Genomic DNA, 18,458 nt, shown 5'->3' on the forward strand with positions numbered 1-18,458 from the left:
AAAAAACATAAGAATTTTATTTTGAAAGACAATGAATGACCATTACTGTACTTTTTCTTGCAGTGTAACATTTTCAAGCAAATTTTCCTCCTCTCATTGCCTTTTTTTTGTAAATCTTATTGATGATTCTCATTATTTATTTTACTTTATTACTGTAATCAATTTGGTAATACAATGATTTTTCTATTAAAATCAACATAAAGGTTGTACAAGCATAATACAATAATGTATAAATGCTGTACAATTCAAATAATATCAGGAAAAAAAATAAGAGATTATATTTTACTATGTAAAGACAATGAAGGCTATTTTATGGCTGTTATTTTTTGCATTGTTTTCATGACAGTTAAGCACTTTTCCCCCTAAAATCTAAAATAACTTTAATTTTTCTTTTTGTAATTCTTTCAGTAATTAAATAATTTTCATTGCTGTAGTAATTTTATTCGAATACATTTTTTTCAGAAGAAAAAATTACTTATGACATATTACACTGTGGTATAACTAGTAGCGTACAATTTAATTTAGTTTCACTTCACAGTAATGGTGTAAAAGGTGTATGTCTGGGGAGAGTGCATTGATATCTTAATTGCCATAAATAATCTCACAGTTAAAAATATCTGGTTACACATTATTTTAAGGTGTCATTGTTACAGTGTAATTATATATTTAGGTACTGAGTAATATTAATTAACTACATGCACTTACTATAGGGTTAGGGCAGGATTAGGATTTGGTTGAGGGGAAGTTGCATGTAATTATGCACAATTTACTGTTATTACTATGGTAAGTACATGTAAAGCATGTAACAAGGACACTGTAAAATAAAGTGTAAACAGTTTTCATTGTCTGTATCCAGATATATAATTTCTTTTTATTTTTTTTGTTTTGGGGTGAAACATGACTTTTTTTTGTCAGCTTGACCCAATGATTTTTTTCCCCCCCACAATATCATTCCCATCTTCTGTAAATGCATCACCACGTGACCGCTTGTTACTTTTGTAATAGATACAGAGAAAGACAGCAGAAACAAAAACCCAGACTCAATAACCACAACACAAGTGCTTACTTTCAAACACTTTCATTATTTTCTCCATATAACTCATAAAGAAACAGACCCCCAGGTAAAGTAAAGAACTGAATGATAGAGGAAGAGAGAGATAAAAGAACTGGGCATGCTTGGGCATGCTATAGGCGCATAGGGTGACGGATACATCCAGGCCAAACGGTACAAGAGCCGGCGGTGCGGGTCAACTGCAGCAACTCCCTGCTTCAAAGACCCTTTGGAATCCCACCATCCCCGTCACATACAGCCGTTGTGGTTTCAAAGTGAGCCAGTCAGCAATTCGCAAACTTCCTGGACCAACCCAAGGACTCGAGGTGAGCAAATGCACAACTCCATACATTTGGGCCCCCAGCTTGCGTTCCTTTACATCAGCATAGTTGTCATTTGTACATTTCATTTTTTTTGACCTTTACTATTCTTTTTTTTTACCGGCTGGATAGAGAAACGGAGAAATATGGGGAAGGAAGGGCGAGAAAGAGGGATAGAGAAAGAGTACACAAACTGTGAGTGAATCATTGCCAGGAGGACAGACTCAAGGGGGAGAGTACAAGCCCATATACACATGCTATAAAAACATCTCAGTCTTTACGTTCTGTTAGCTGGCTATAAAAAAATAAACAAAACACCTCTCTTTGATTGTTTTAGTTTCGTCTCTGATTTTGGGGCGGAAAGGCCTCTGGATGCCGGGACCAGCACTTGGACCTCGGGTTCATCATTGGCATGCCCGATCAGACCTGTTCCACTGTGTATCATGCCGTTGGCCAATAAGGTAAAAGATTTCAACACTTATGAAAGTTTGTTGGACAATTGGTGATAATCTCATTCGTACGTTTTCATAGGGTCTGCTTACGTTCCTTTGAAGGAACAACATTCACCCAAAAATGAAAATTCTGTCATCATTCCAAATCTGTGTGCATTTCTTTCTTCTGCTGAACACAAAGGAAGATATTGAAGAATGTCGGTAACCAAACAGTTGATGGGCCCCATTGACTTCCATAGTATTTTTGGAAGTGAGTCGTGCCCCACAACTGATTGGTTACAAACATTCTTCAAAATATCTTCTTTTGTGTTCAGCAGAACAAAGAAATGCACACAGGTTTGGAACGACATGAGAGTGAGTAAATTATGACATAATAATAATTTTTGGGTGAACTATCCCTTTAAGTGTTTGTTTTAGGGGTCGGCCTTTATGGTGAAGTTTTACCAACAAATCATAAATTTTCTTACGAATGAGGTCATATGAATTCATAGCCAATTCGTACAATAGCCTACTCACGAATTTATGAACATTTTGATGCAAGTCCGAATGAAATCTGTTTTTACAACGTGTCCAAAACTGCTATCACACTTTTCCATGTTTTTTTCCCGATAAGATTATCTATACAAAACTAAAACATACATTAGCATGCAACTTTGTTTTTTTCTTTTACTTTTAGAAAAACAAGGCAGTCGGCATTTTTCAGACGTCTTGCAAATAGCTAAAAAAGTTTTTTTTTTTTCTTTTATCAATAAATATTAGTTTTTTTGAAAGCAGCAGTTGGGAAAAAAACGTTAACAGTCTCTTGAATGTCTGGTCGGGAACACCAGCATCTCGCGCAGCATGGCTTTCAGGTGTGCATGGTGAGGTTGGCAGGTGCTCGCACGTTCTCGTGATTTCATCAAAGAGAGTGTAGGAGGGGTAGAGGTTTATAATGATGACCTCACAGAATGTCATGTGCTAGCCCTCATACAACATTCGAACAATGTTTAAATAACATAGAATTCTGCGAAAAAAGATCAAACTTAGGAAAGTGCCTCCGAAGATCAAACCCATGCTACGTTTTGTTGAATGTACAGAGTATAATCTAACATGCAGGACATGTTTATGAAAAGATAAATGAGTCAAACTATGTTAAGATTTATTTTGCTGAAATTTGGAGTAAGATTAATGACAAAGCCCTTTCAGATCGTAGAACTTTTGCATCTGGGAATTTTTCCAAATGCATATGGGTCAGATTCGCCCGAGTGCAAATGTTGCAAATGCAGAAACCACAGTCTCTGTGGTTATCAGACTTGAACTTTTACTAACCCACTTTGGTGTGGTTGTGCTTGTTTAGCCGATTTCTTTTTGACATGCGCAACATATTGAGGCAAATGTACAGGTGTTTAGAGATCAAAAAGCTTTATAGCCTCAGTTTAGGTCCATTATCATTAAAAAGTGTCTTTAATTCTCATTTCAGGCCCACCATGACATTCTGGGGTCTACTGGTATTTGACGTACCACACAGAAGGAAAATGGAGGTGTACAGGAAATGAGAGGAGCGCTTGGCATGTTATTCCGATGAGTGACAAAAACAAAGACATGGAAAAACATAAGCAATGCTTAGGAGTGGTGCGCGAGGGAGGCGGGTGGTGTTAGACAGGGGCCGTTTCCCATCACTTTGAACCTGTTGACATCATAGCTGTGTAACGCTGCCATCACCCGAAAAGATGTTGATGGTGGTCTCCCTTCACCCTTACGCCACCTTGCACACCCTCCCTCACCAAAGCCACCGTTCAATTGAGTCCAACACCCAAATACAAACCAAAAACCAAATGAAAACCGAGAAAAGCCACCAGCATTGTCAAGAAAAAGGCAAGTAAGAATATGAAATAAAAAAGAGAAACAAGTATATCAATTTATATCAGCATTAATGAGTGAGTGAATACATAGGATAAAACTAGAAGTTCAAAAGGATGCTTGTAACTATTTCAGATTTAAAAAAAAAAAGGAAATTAAGAAATCAAAACGAGCTCTTTGGAGACAGAAAAGCAGACAGAACCGCTGAGCCCAGTTTTGTGTTGTTGCCTTCCTCAGTCCTCTTACTGACATGCTGTAACTTCGATAGAAGTACATTGGTTGTTTGTTTTAAAAAAACGGGCCGGAACCAGATCAGTCGTGATGATACTAGTATTGATTTGATGATAGTGTAGCTGGACAAGAGGAATTGATAGGCAATGCAGAGTTTAAATAAAAAAATGGACAAACAAAATGGCGACTCCAATGTTGAGCAAAATCACCATGACTACCAGAATAGAGTTGGAGCCCTGTTGAATGAGAAAGAGAAAAAGAGAAAGGTCAGTATTTGTTTACACAGTGTGGATTTCACTAAAAACTAATAGTGTTTATTGGCATGCTGTCTATCTTGATTCACTAAAGAATAATGAGAATCGAGTAACAGTGCAAACACGCTCAAAAATCTGTGCTAAACACAATGTGTAATTACACAACAAGGACCCCAAAACGATTTTATTTGCTGAAAGAGCCTTTAATTAGTACTCTATTTAGTGCCTGATTAGAAATCCTACAAATGAACTTTAGTCTGAACTAAATTATTATGACAATTAATGTCTGAAGCAATAGATAGTAAAAATTAAACATTTCTATTTTTTTTTTTTTTTGTAGTAGGAGGTGAACTAATCACTTAGTGCACTAGCTTAGCATTCGCTAACATAGCCTATACCATATCCAAGTTGCTCAAGCTTAAAGTATACTTTAGTTTTGATAAGAACGCTTAATCTATGGATGCAGCCGAACGCATAGCTTAAACACGTCAAGTAAATCGCTTGAAACATGCCCACTTGAAAGTTTCAACCTTGTCCAGTGTCTGCGCTATTTCTCTCCAGAAGTTATGACTGATACACATTTCTATGTACTCTTTTAAACTACTTGCAGATATCTCTTAACCCCCTCACACAAGCGCTTGTAAATGCGGCTGTCTGTTGTTGTTGCTGTTTCCAGTAGTTTGTTGACATCGTTCCATCTCTTCCTTTTCTTTTTTTAACCTTGAAACAATAGGCTGGCACAATTTTAGCACCTTGTAGACAAACTAATTAGTGCAACAACAACAAAAAAATCAATGGGGTGGTGCAAGCTGAGTTTACAGATTATGCACGATTAGAAAAATCAGTCTGCGCATGTACTATGCTGATGTTGAAATTTACGTCACTCACAAACCATAGTGTATGCATTAAAATCAAAGTATATTCTGGGTTTTACCCTACACATAATCACAGCAAACCTTACAGATTTTTATGAACATCTATAGTCAGAATTGTATGTACCAAAATTGCCATGTTGTGGAGTTATGCAGCTGTCAGGTGTACTTTCCTGGGACATTACAACATTGCATTACAACTACAGTCTAGGCCCCTAAACAAGCTCTTTAAAATGCCCAAAAGTGCACTTGACTACACTCTGTGTCTGGATATTAGTTGGTTATAGCGCTCTTCTCAATCTTAGTTGGTTGTGGGAGTGCTGCAAATAGTTAACATTAGTGCAAGTAGTTCTCACTTTTGTGAATACACTGCACTCAATAAACCTAATTTGCATAGAAAGGAATCAGTTTGCATCAGTTTGCACTGATAAAGAATGACAACGACAGAAATACTCAAGCTGTTGCGTGAATATCGCAGTGAAATTGCACTGAAATATCACATGCTAAAGTTGTGCAACTGTTTAGTGAATTTGCTCTTCAGTGTATTAAGCAGTCAACATACTAGAGTCCTAGATTCACTTCAAAACACACTTGCGCACTACAGTGCGTGTTTAAAGAAAGCCTGCATGATTATTCCATTCCCCTCGGCTCACCGTAGAGATACGGTATTATCTGAATGGAAATGAGAGTCTGTACTGCATTGTGCCAGCCCTCGTAAGGACAAACGTATTTGCAAAGAGCTCCGTTTGTCGAGCACGCTTTTGTAATTAATGGGCTCATGTAAGCGTATCGTGGACAATGTTTACAACCGTTGAGCAGAGGGACACGCGCGCTGCACATGCAAGACACATGTGAGGCATGAAATTAGGCTGTGACAAGCGAACCGGACACAGTACTGTTAAGAAGATGCCGTGAGCGTTGATTTTGCACATTGAATTAGGACAATCATATCTTACATAGTCACATTTAGCACATCTTCCTGTTGAACAACCACATTTTGCTCTCCACAGTTGTTTTATTGTATGGTCAGACAGTTGTGCCCTGTTTAGGACCTGTTCTTCTTCCTGCTGTGCTAAGCTAATCAGTTGTTTAGATATTTTGGGAATGTATAAATGTTGTTAAAAGCATTGACAGTGTTTGTTAATTCCTGAAGTAGGACTAGCTGTTTCTGTTTCATGTTAACCTGTCTTACACAAGTCTGCTGCATTGCTTGCCTCTCTGCAGCTACAAACATAAACCCCCTCCTTACTAGAACTCAGTCTTGTCATTTGATTGGCCACAACCCGAGCAAGGCATAAGCTGTTCCCTAGCAACAGAGTGTGGGACAGCCAATGCAGGGCTGCGTTGTGGAAGGAGCCACTTTGCCAATTTGCTGTTACCAAGGTGTTCTTAGTGCAGCAAGAGATCGTAGGGCCGTTAGGCAGTGGAAGGGGACAGTTTGAAGTTTGGATATGTGTGCAGGTTATGTGTCTTGGGCTGTTGTCGGCTCCTATGTTCCATTGGGACTCCGAACGCCTACACTATGTTTGTGGAGGTTATTCTTCCTACCCATGCGTTCTCAGGCACCGATGCATACTAAAACATCTGGTGCGGTTGCATTTGATTAGAAATGTATTCAATCTGTTTTAATATAGTATAATTACATTTTATGATTCAATATTCAAGTGTTTTATTGCACAATTTATTGGGCAAATATTAAGATTCTGTTGTCATTTACTCACCCTCATGTTTTTCCAAAACCCATATGACTTTCTTTCTTCCATGAAATACACAAAAAGAGACATTCTGAAGACTGTACTTGTCACTTTTGTCCTTGCAAATACAATGAATGGATACAAAAACACCATAAAATTGTTACGTCCAATCTTGCTCCTGGAGGGCCACAATCCTGTTGAGCTTATGCGTTTTGGTCGATCGGCTTACAAGTAGACGAGGGAGACACATTCCCATTTACACCTGGTGTTTTAATCAGTTTCTTTTGTCCATTTTTGACCACTTCTGTCCTGATTTCTTCGATTTAGCTTCGTCCACTTGAGATCGGATTGACAAATGCTTCTTAATATCAGATGTAAACATGGCCTTAGATACAGTCATAATAAAGCACACCTGAACTAATCAAGGTCTTCAGAGTTACTAGAAATGTCCAGGCAAGTGAGTTGAGCCAGGTTGAAACTAAGCACTGCAGGATATTAGCCCTTCAGGAGCAGGATTGGATACCCCTGCCATAAGATTCCGTCATTTCTCACTCAGAACTCACAAGGGCCACTTTTGCCGTACTTTTATGGTGTTTAGCATCCTTTTTAAAGCTTTAAAGCTTGAGTCTTTAACAATTTCTCTTTTTGTGTTGCACAGAAGAAAGTCAAACAGATTTGGACCAACTTGAGGGTGAGTAAATGATACCAGAACTTTTCATTTTGGGTTAACTCTCCCTGTGTTCAGTGTAGTGCATCTTCACTTACCGAGTTCACTTTGAGCTGAGACTGATTCTCGTCTTCGTGCTGTAGTGCAATAGGTGGGGATTTCTGTGGGGGTGAGAGTGTGAGGTCCCTGCGGAGGGGCCGTGCCTCTAACTTTTCCCCCACTCGTAGACTGTCCAACTTTTGCACTGAGTCTGGAGCCGGCCCCTCCCGGGCATCCCTGGGCCCTGAGGCATCACGAACGTCCCGCTCCCGGTCGCGATTTTTACCTCGTCGCTGTAGTGTATGTGCTCGGGACTCCGAGTGACCAGGCCTCTCCTCCCCGTGCCCATAGGGCTTCTGGGAGTTATGGGAGTCCATTGGCTGTAACGGCCTCATCTCCATTTCATAATTGCTCAGTTTTTCCTCGTCCTGCTCTAGGAGACGGGAGTGAGCCAAACTGTCCCCTTGTACCCGCTGAGACGTCCAGGAAGCAGAGGGTCCGTCTGGCCTTCTTTCCCGTGGCGTTTTGTGATTGGAGGAGCTGTGGTCTCGAGGCTTATGATTGGAGGCGTGCTTGTGGCCGTTGGCCCGTGCCGCCCCAACCCGCACCTCGTCCTGTACAGAAGGGGTTGTAGAGCGGCTGCTGCCACGACTGCCGCCTCTACTACTGCCCCCACGAGAGGCACGCTTGTCCTCACTCCAGCTGTTAGCCCTCAGGTACTCTCCACCTCCACCCGAACCACCACCACCTCTCCCCTCCATCAGCACCTGGATCTCTTGTGTTCCCCCGCGCTCCTCGTCCACTGCAGTCTGTCGCAGAAAGCGGGCATTTTTGGTGCGGTGGGAAGATTTGGTGGTCGGGCTTCGGGGAGGTGTGGAGGGCCGGCTGGGAGAAGGGCTAATGTCTGGGGTCAGGTCTGGAGGTGTGGAGCCCTTCATATAGAGCTCAGTGCTGTCCGCAGTCCCACTGGAGATCACTTCCACGTCGTTCTCACTCGAGTTCTGCTGTTTGGGTCGCTGGCACTCCACTCCTACACGAAGACATAGAGACAAGTCTAAGTTTTAATTTTAAAACATGTAGTCATGCCACATGCTTGAGATGTACTGAAAAGGGGGTGTATGGGATAGGAACATGCTCTTGAAGAAGCTTCCATCTGTCTTAATTCACTTTTAGGATTTAAAATGAATTTGGAGTATTTTATTTAGCCAAAATGGTTAGAATTATATATCTACCATTAATCAGTTAATGGCTATGAGACATGAAAACAACTATCAGCTTATCATATCAGCCAGAATTTTAATATTGGTGCATCCCTTATGTTTTTTACAGTCTTTTTGATGGTATGGTCACTTTAAGCTGTAGATATATGAAAAAAGAACGGCAAGAAGATTCTTCAGTAATTCTCCTTTTGTGTTCCACAGAAAAAAATAACAGCTTGGTTGGTGGATTTGGAACAACATAAGGGTAAATCATAACAGAATTTTTATTTTGGGGGTGAATTATTCCTGTACCTCGCTTGATTGCTTGAAGCACATGAACCATTCCTGGTAGTACAGTTTAACTTATCAAATATTTCCTGAGTCAGCACCATGGCTGCTCGAATCAGCTCGGCTAATGAGAATGAAGATTTCATCCCTATGCGCCTGTACGTACATAACTTTCAACTTAACCTTATAAAGGCTTGTATTGCAACTGTAAACATAATTTACAAATCTGTTGCAAGTCAGCACATCTCAGCCAAGTTTGTCCTAACATCTCTAAGGTCATCACATGACGTAAATTTATCATTTAGAAATATCAACCGTTCCAGGAGGTCTCATACACTGATCCAGCACAGCGTGTGTGCTTATAGCTCTCCTGTAAAGGGGTGTTTTGTGATGGGATTGGCATAAATTCTGCCAATGTGTGGGGGTGTGACAGCGACCGAAAGAGTGACTGCGTTTACAGTATGTGTGTTTATGTGTGTGGGTGGTGTGAATATGTGTGTGGGGGTATTGTGTGTGCATGCATAAATTTCATTGTGTATGTCGGCTAGCTTCGCGTGGGCTTGTCGGAAAGGTCAGCGCTGACCTCCCCTTATCTTCTTATTGCCTCTTCTATCACTCATTCCCCCCGCACGGCACGGTAGGAGCATTGACCCCTACAGCCCTGAACCCATCCGGCACCTACATGTACGCACATGGACGCTTTCACCGTCACTCTGTTGTTCCTACACTGAGCTATTACTAACGTGTACATCTACCTCTTGCTGCTCGCAAGCACTAAATTGTAAGTCATCTAGAAATCTGTGAATAATATTTGCAGCTTTCAAATCACGGTTGGCGAGTGTTTGTAAAGTTAACTAATTGGCATATTTAGCATTCGCAGTGAACCGTAAAAGCTTAGTCGTACTGTCAAACAGTTTGAAGTCCCAGTTATTTTTAGTCTCCAGACTCGGCTGGTTGCACTCACTGTTTCCTCTGTGCTGGAAAGAAGGAGAAAACTCTTTGGCGGTGATGCGGGCCAGCCTGCTCTCTTCCTGGGCTTTCTGCGCTGCCGTTGTCGCGGCGTCTGCTTTCCCTCTGGCGTGAGCTGTCCTGTGGATGTTGTGGTCCGGGCCAAAGCGGTTTATATGTAGAGAGAAAGACAGGGTTAGAAAAGGACAGGGCTGGTGGTCTTGCATTGCCCAGCCCGTCTTGCAAATAGTTAGTTTGTTTATGTGTGTGTGTGTGTGTGTGTGTGTGTATCCATGCACAGGTCTGAGGCTTTTATCTTTGCAAGCACTCATGTTAATATGTGAACATGAACATGATTAACATGCTCCTGAACACTAAATGTTTATCTTATTTTCCATTTCCCCCATTCATTCATGGCAACATTACCCACAAATAATGCTTTTATTTTTGGTCAAAAAAGGGGCATAAGCTCAGTTAAAGGAGGCCTACGATCAATCAGTTTCAAAAAGAAATACAAAACCTGTCCTAATTGAAAGAAAACAAGTTGACAAAAAGATTGAATCCAATATATGGAGATAATATGGAATAATGAGAGATTTATAAGCAATTTTTTGTAGGCCGGTAATTTCTTACCAGGAACATCACAAGTTGTAACAAGGTGGGGGAAATAATCACAAAGAATTGAAAAATTCTCAAAAATTGTTGGGCGAGGTAGTTATACCCTGGGTGAGTAAAATCAGTAAGTTTTATTCCAACGCGATAACTTTAAATAGCATTTTCGGGAAATCCTCTCCAGGTCCAAATGACCCGAACACAACATGAGGGTTGAAAGTTTTACACTGAAATTTCAGTAATCCGATTGCAAAAGTATACACTTACCATTATAGTTTTAACATGTTTTATGGATGGTGTTTTTGTTGTTTGGTTTTTATCTGGGAAAACCTTGCTTTATGAGGCAGACCACAGCAAAATGCACATAAGTACATGGTTTAGCCAATGATCAATCTGGTCATTAAGTTTATAAGGCACATGCTTCACCAAGATCGTGACACTCCGATTATCCAAGGGTTGACGATAAATACAGGCTGAAGGCAAACAATTACACAGCTTCACACATCCTCTCTCAGAGAGACGCTCTCGGGACTCCACAGAGTCATGCCTTTCTGACACTGTAATTCTAACTTGTTTTAACTCTGTGAACTTGCCAAGTCTCTACTTCATGATCTGTTAAACCAACTTTACTGCAGTTTAAATACCCACATTTAAATGTAAATATCACATGCTGTCAAATGGTTGCAGAATTCTCCAGGAACTTTTTTTAATTTAGTTTGAGGCAAAATTTGAAAGCTTCAAGCTAAACATTTTCTGAACAAATAAGCCAGCCCCTCCAAAATGTTACAATTATCCTCTACAATACACAAGTACTGTTTGCTAATTCCCATCTGGACCTCTAAAGGTGATGATACACAGGGCAACTTTTTGAGCAATGTTGCTGGGCAATCTTGTCGAGCGATTGTTGCTTGGGCACTTTCCCTTTGAATATGAGCAATACATTTCTATCTGGATAATTTTTATCGGTCGTGGGCCCGTGTCTCATCTGGTTGCCCGTTGACGGCAACATTGCCCAAAAAGTTGCCCTGTGCATCTTCACCTTAAGAACAGGCAACAGTGCTTGCTTCGGCTGCTAAATAATTCACTGAGGAAATCAATGTGCTCTGTGTCTAAGAGAATAAAAGATAGCTAGCGTTCACAACCTCGCCTTTTAATGTGTGATTCCCCATTCATCACAGCCTTCTGTTTTACCTGTGTGCGATCGAGACTTCGACTTTGCATGATGATGACGCACAGCATCATGCTGACATGTGGGATTGCGTACTGCAAAACAAATCATTTCTTAATCAGTATTTTTGCCCAGTTTTCCAGTAAATATAAAATTAGATTTGAGAGGCAAAATTCTGCACTATAGGAAAATATTAAATATTTATTAAATTATTAATAAAATATTACATTTTATTGAGTAAATTTTAACATTAAAGGATTCATTATTTAATTTTTGTTAGTTTGAAATTGTTTGTTATTAGTAGTTTATTTAATCATTTAATTAAAGTTGTATTAATCAGGGTTATTATAGTTAAAACTCAAACTTAAACTAAAACCATAAATACATTTCCGTTACTTGAAATAAAATAAATGTTAACTGAAATTAAATCAAATCTATAAAGCTTAAACTTATTTCACATTTTAACTTGATTTACTAAAATAACTAAAACTAAAATGAAAATGGAAAATATAAAAAACAATTGATAAAAACTATAATAGTATCTAAATTATTCTAAAATAACAATTCCTATATTATTAGACAATTAATAAATTATTCAAATATCAGTATATGCTATTGAATAAATCTTAAAATATAATACTTGTGCTGGAAAATAAAACAAAAATACTTAATTGTACTTATTTTCAGATTTTTAATGAACACTTGTTGTTTCGACAGACTTGAAGTTTTGCATTCTGCCACAGAGAGATTGTTCATGTGAGTGGACCACACAAAGCCCAGGTATGAAGATGCTCTCCCTTTCTCACTGAACTTTTTCTCCCTGGTCTCGTTCTCTGCTTGTTTGTGCAGTGGCTGTCTTGGTGCAGTATTGCATGTCGATGCTCATCGATTGCACCCTCTTCCTCTCTGCTCTAGGCTGTCTTCACCCAGCCAGCCAAACCAAGTGCATGTTTGTGCAAGAAAGTGTGTTTGTGTGTTTAAATGGGGTTATAGCGGGTGGTGTGGTCAGAATATGTGGGCGCGAGAGCATTCAAGTGTGTGACGGTGAGCTACGGTGAGGCAGGTCGGATGAAGAGATCTTAGGATTGCATTCACCCCGTGCCTTGCCGGTTGTCCTGGCAACGGCAGAGGAGAGAAAGTGAGGGAGAGAATAAGATGGCGTGGGGTATAAAAAGGACAAACAATTAGATAACAGAGGAGAATGAGAGGAGGATTGTGGGATGCTTCTGGAGGTGTTGAGAGTACAGTCAGAGAGTGAGGGCTGGATGTGAGAAACGTCCATTCACTAATAGAGGGCTTCTAAATGGTATGGTCACACACACACACACACACTGGATCCTGATCCATAGGCGCTGTGAGTCTGGGTCGAGCTGTGCTGGTTACCGTTCTATTTATATACTGCTGAACAGTAGCAATGTTTCTACACACTTTCTGATGGAAACAGAGACTAAACGCTGTTTCACAGCAAGTCCCGCTAACTCACACAGTTAAAGGGATAGTTCAGCAAAAAATGAGTTCATTTATTCACCCTTGTGTTGTTTTAAACCCAACTGACTTACTTTCTCCCACTGAACACATAAAGTAAACTTTCTGAAGAATAACCTGGCCACTCTTTTTTGCTCTCATTTTAAAATATATATATATATATCTTAATACATGATGCATTAAGATATATATATATATTTTAAAATATATATATATATATATCTTAATACATGATGCATTAACTTAAGAAGCAAAAAAAAAAAAAAAAAAAAGCCTTGTTTTCAGAGAATTGTCTGTTTTTGAAAAAAAATATTACTTTTATTAAGCAAGGATGCTTTAAATGGATCCAAAATGACAGTAAAGACTTTGACATTATAAGATTTCTATTTCAAATAAATGCTATTCATCAACGAATCCTGAAAAAAAGGAATCATTGTTTCCACAAAGCTATTAAGCAGCACAACTGTTTTCAACATTGATAATAATAAGAACATTAAAGGGGGGGGGGGTGAAATGCTATTTCATGCATACTGAGTTTTTTACACTGGTAAAGAGTTGGATTCCCATGCTAAACATGGACAAAGTTTCAAAAACTAAGTTGTACGTTTGAAGGAGTATTTTTGGAACAAAAATCCGGTCTTCCGGTTTGTCACAAGTTTCGGAAAGTTTTTTTCGAGTATGGCTCTGTCTTACGTAAGATAGGGCGGAATTTCCTTATATGGGTTCTAAGGGCACTTCTCCGGTAAGATCGCGGCCGCGCGCGCACTCGTAGACTAGAGCAAGAGAGTGAAAGCAGTTCGCCATCAAAGCGCCCTGCCCGGCTTTTGGGAAGTCAATGTCACCAAAGAAGTGTGTTTTTGGTTGCCAGGGCAAGACAACCCTGCACAGATTCCCAAAGAACCCAGCGTTAAGGAACCCGTGGATGGAGTTTGTTTTCCTGAGCATAAATGGAGTTGTGTTGTAAGACTGTTGTTCCCTGCATTTCGACGATGATTGTTTTATAAACAAAGCCCAGATCCACGGATTTGCAGATCGTCTAATGCTTAAGGATCGAGCAGTCACAATGATAAAGTTTTGCGGTCGTGCGTTGGAACCGGACGGTGAGTAAAACTGTTTGTTGAACAAATGTCTCTATGTGTTGTCACTAGCTTGGCGCGTTAGCACAGCTAAGCTTCGCCCACACGGCCCGCCCCCAGCCGCTCGGTTTTTTCCGGAAAGACTCGGTACAGCCAATCTTTCTGTTAAAAATTTAATAAAACAAAAGACTTTTTGGAGATATGAAGGATGCAATATTACTCTATAGGTACTCAAGATTAACAGGAGATTGAGTGAAAATGAGCATTTCACCCCCCCTTTAATGATTTCTGAAGGATCATGTCAAATTAAAGACTAGAGTAATGATGCTGAAAATTCAGCTTTGCATCACAGGAATAAATTACATTTTGAAACATTTTTGAATATATTTCGTTATTTTAAATTGTAATAATATTTCACAGTATTACTGTTTTTACTTTGTTTTTGATCAAATAAATGCAGCCTTTGTGAGCATAAAAAAACATTAAACCTTTGGTCTGTAGTATATCTTTAATAAAGTTACTTTTTCATACGTCATTGGAAAAATTATATTTAAATTATTATTTATTGAATTATTATATTGAATTATTATATTGTCAATTGTTTTAAAAAAAACACACACCAATTTCCCCTCAATTGTGTCTTTTCTAGGGCTGTCAAACAATTAATCGCGATTAATCGCATCCAAAATAAAAGTTTGTGTTTACATAATATATGTGTGTGTACGGTGTATAATTATTTTCTATATATAAATACACACACATGCATGTATATATTTAAGAAATATTTGCATGTATATACTGTGTATATATATTTATATTATATATAATTTATATTATATATAAATATTTTATATATAAATAACACATTTTTCTTAAATATATATGCATGTGTGTGTATTTATATATAGAAAATAATTATACTCCATACACACACATATATTATGTAAACACAAACTTTTATTTTGGATGCGATTAATCGCGATTAATCGTTTGACAGCCCTAGTCTTTTCTTTTGAGCTTGTCATCTCCAATCCCCATTCACTTTCATTAGATTGAGAAAAAAGTAGCCAGGATATTTAAAAAAAAATATGACTCTGTGTTCCACTCAAGAAAGTAAATCATTTGGATTTGAACCAGCATTCTGAATCAAATGAGTTTCATTTTTGGGTGAACTATCTCTTTAAACATATATTTAACACTCATCCACGTGCAAACTCTCTCACCCTTCTCTGACGCTAACACAGATTCTCACTCTCTTTTTTTCTTCCGTCCTTCCTCTCAACACTCAGACACGTGCAGGCACCTCCCATGGCTTCTTTCACTCTCTTTCATACACACGCACTCTTTTTTTTCTAAAGCCCTGCCTCTCATTCACATTCTCCTACTCGCGTGACTTCACTAAATGATCTGAACACCCGGCCTTCTTTTTTAGGATCACATTCACACATCCATAACCTACAGTGCATCTACACCATCAATTTAAAAAGATGGATCTTCCAGTCACCTTAATTTAAAGGCATTTATAATAGTAAACAGGATTTTCCTTGCATTTTTGACATAAAAAGAGCTAATATATGGTAATATTCACAATGCAAAGCATTCGCCCCAGTCCATAATGGTGTGGGTCATTTAGAAATGTTTATGACATCAAAACCACAAGCACATTAACATACAGTATGACCATCCACGTTTAAGCATCAATGCCAATACAGCACAACACAACAATCTGGTTCCGTAAGTAAAAAATAAAAATCTCATTCATTTTCTCCATACAAAGATACAAAACTTTCAACTCAGACCGACCTTGATCTCTGTGATCAAGCAATGACGATACGCTTCAGTAGAAGCCACAAGTCAATATTTTTTCAATCTGTTTATTGTCAAACTCCTAGTAAAATACCACAAGATCCATCAATTAGTGATGGAATCATGGCATTCTGATTTAAATGAGACTCAGGCCCATGAAGTATTGTGATTGAGGTAATCAAATCAGTCTCTCTACACTGTCAATTTACTTTTATATTTGTATATATTTGAAAATTTTGTTGCACATCTCTAAAATATTGTATTTAATAATTTTAGCCAATGACTTGCAGTACAGTCAATTATTTTATTTGTTAGCATTTTTGTTGATTCTCTTACAGTTAGAACAGAGTTAATTTGTTCATAATGACTTATAGTGAATGGTTTTAGATCTGGCTTTTTTTTTTGTTGTTGTTGATTTTATAACATAATTCGGAAAGATTGATAAGATGAGTAGTTAATTTGTTCACAATCACTTATAGTCATAGATTTTATCTTAGCATTTTTTTATGTTACATTATTCAAAAAGATTCATAGGACGAGTAGTTGGATTTGTTCATAATGACTTATAGTCATAGATTTCATATGTCAGCGTTTATTTTCTTACATTATTCCAAAAGATTCATAGGATGAGCAGTTAATTTGTTCATAATGACTTAGTCTGATTTTATGTTAGCGTTTTTTATTTTATTTTACATTATTCAAAAATATTCATATTGAGCAGTTAATTTGTTCATAACTACTTATAGTCAGTGATTTTATGTTAGTGCTTTTTTATTTTCTTACATTATTCAAAAATATTAATAGGATGAGAAGTTAATTTGTTCACAATGACTTATAGATGATTTTATATGTGACCAATGATTTTATGTTACCGGTTGTGTCGATTCTCTTACTCGAAAAGATTAATAGGATAAGTGCTCATTTGCTCAGTTAATTCGTTTATAATAATAGTGTATATTATGTATATAACAATAATGTCATTCAGAATCAAATGTTGTAATGTGAATCATTTTATTTAGAGTTAAATTTTGTGATTCAGAGCTGATGGGATTAATTCAAGGTTTTGAAAATTGTGGTGGTGTTTTTTTGTGTGTGAAATGTTAAGAAAATAAATGGGAACAATACCAGAACCAGAGCCTCTGAAAAAGTGGGTGGTCACTTTTTGGTCAAATAATATACTGACACTTTTGTACCAAAGTCCAAAGATGGATTTCTTGTGACAACTAAGACGGTCCTATGGATGGCCCAAATGATCCGCCCCGTGACCACCAGAACAAAGCTTTAAGTTGCAGATGAGTCACGGTTGCTTCCGGTGTTAGCGCGTCAGTGCAGGTCTACTGTAGTAGCTACTTTGACCAGGTTGACCCTAGCGAGCTAATCAGATTAACTGTTATGTGATCTTCTCAGTCGTTTAGATCTCCACTAGTCTATCCTGCATCCTGTTATGTGTTGTGTCTGCGTACATTTTGGCCGGAAGTGTTTGTATTTGTATATTTTGGAATTGTATGGCAAATCTTGATGGACCTGTTCTAGACTACCCTTTTTAAATGTATAAAAGTATAGTTTAAAAAGGACTATATCATTAGAAATCAAGTTTTTCTTAATCTTTTGGACTAAAAGATTAAATTATTCTTCAAAAGTTCCTCCCCGAAACGAAGTTGCCACACTGTAAAACCGGCCACATTGTAAAAAATGACATGATCAGTAAGTCATGGCAACATATGTTTTTACATCACTTCAACTCATCAAAATAAGTTAAACCGTTTTAAACTCATTTTTTAAGCCAGTTTAATGTAATTTAAGTTGAAATGACTTAAGACAGCCAAGTTGATTGTACCTTAAGTTTTTTTTCAGTGCATAAACGTCAATGACGCGTATTCAGTGTTAAGAAGCTTGACTCATGGCCATGAAACCCACAGTAAGCTCTGTAAATCTGTTTATCATTTCACATGCAAAGAGAGAATTCACAGAAAGAAAAAAAACAGCTTATTCGTAGGGTCAAAGCCTATTTGTAGGGTCTAAGAGAGGGTGGAAAATTGCTAAGAAAAGCTAAATCATGACTGTTTTTGCTTAAATGGATCTTATGGGAACAAAATTATATAAAAATGCATGGCATGACTCCTTGCTTTGGAGAAATCATGGTTTGAGAGGGTTTTTTGAGAAAAACAATGTTTTAGAGTAAGCTTGATAGTTGAGAGTCCATTAGCAATCCTTTCTTCTCAAACTCTAACTCCCTTTAGAGCAATTAGGCTTTTCCTCGAAACAATCTTTTCTTGTTTTCTTCTCCAGGGTCACAGAGCAAACCCCAAGGAATGATCCATTCAGGGTAAATTGTTTCAGGTATGGTTAAAAAAATAGAATCCACCCTCTCCATCAACAAACACACAATAGTACAAGTTTAGTATGAATGTCTTTTTTTCTTTAATTCATCATCAAGCAGTTTGTAAATGTTAGCGT

The 18,458-nt window shown here is 38.1% G+C and overlaps 1 protein-coding gene across 1 annotated transcript in view; it reads right to left on the minus strand.

The window, feature by feature from the left end:
* Positions 1 to 1,064: 1,064 nt before the first annotated feature.
* The window catches only part of jph3b (junctophilin 3b), a 35,184-nt gene continuing 17,790 nt past the window's right edge, over positions 1,065 to 18,458 (minus strand). Inside the window, exons 3-5 of the mRNA XM_079859335.1 lie at positions 9,871 to 9,995; positions 7,479 to 8,449; positions 1,065 to 4,129 (exon numbers count right to left, since the gene is read on the minus strand). Of these exons, the coding sequence (XP_079715461.1) occupies positions 4,049 to 4,129; positions 7,479 to 8,449; positions 9,871 to 9,995 (1,177 nt within the window). The 3' untranslated portion in view covers positions 1,065 to 4,048. The remainder of the gene's footprint in view (positions 4,130 to 7,478; positions 8,450 to 9,870; positions 9,996 to 18,458) is intronic.

Source organism: Squalius cephalus, assembly GCF_949319135.1.
Source record: "Squalius cephalus genome assembly, chromosome: 23".
In the NCBI taxonomy this organism is placed as follows: Eukaryota; Metazoa; Chordata; class Actinopteri; order Cypriniformes; family Leuciscidae; genus Squalius; species Squalius cephalus.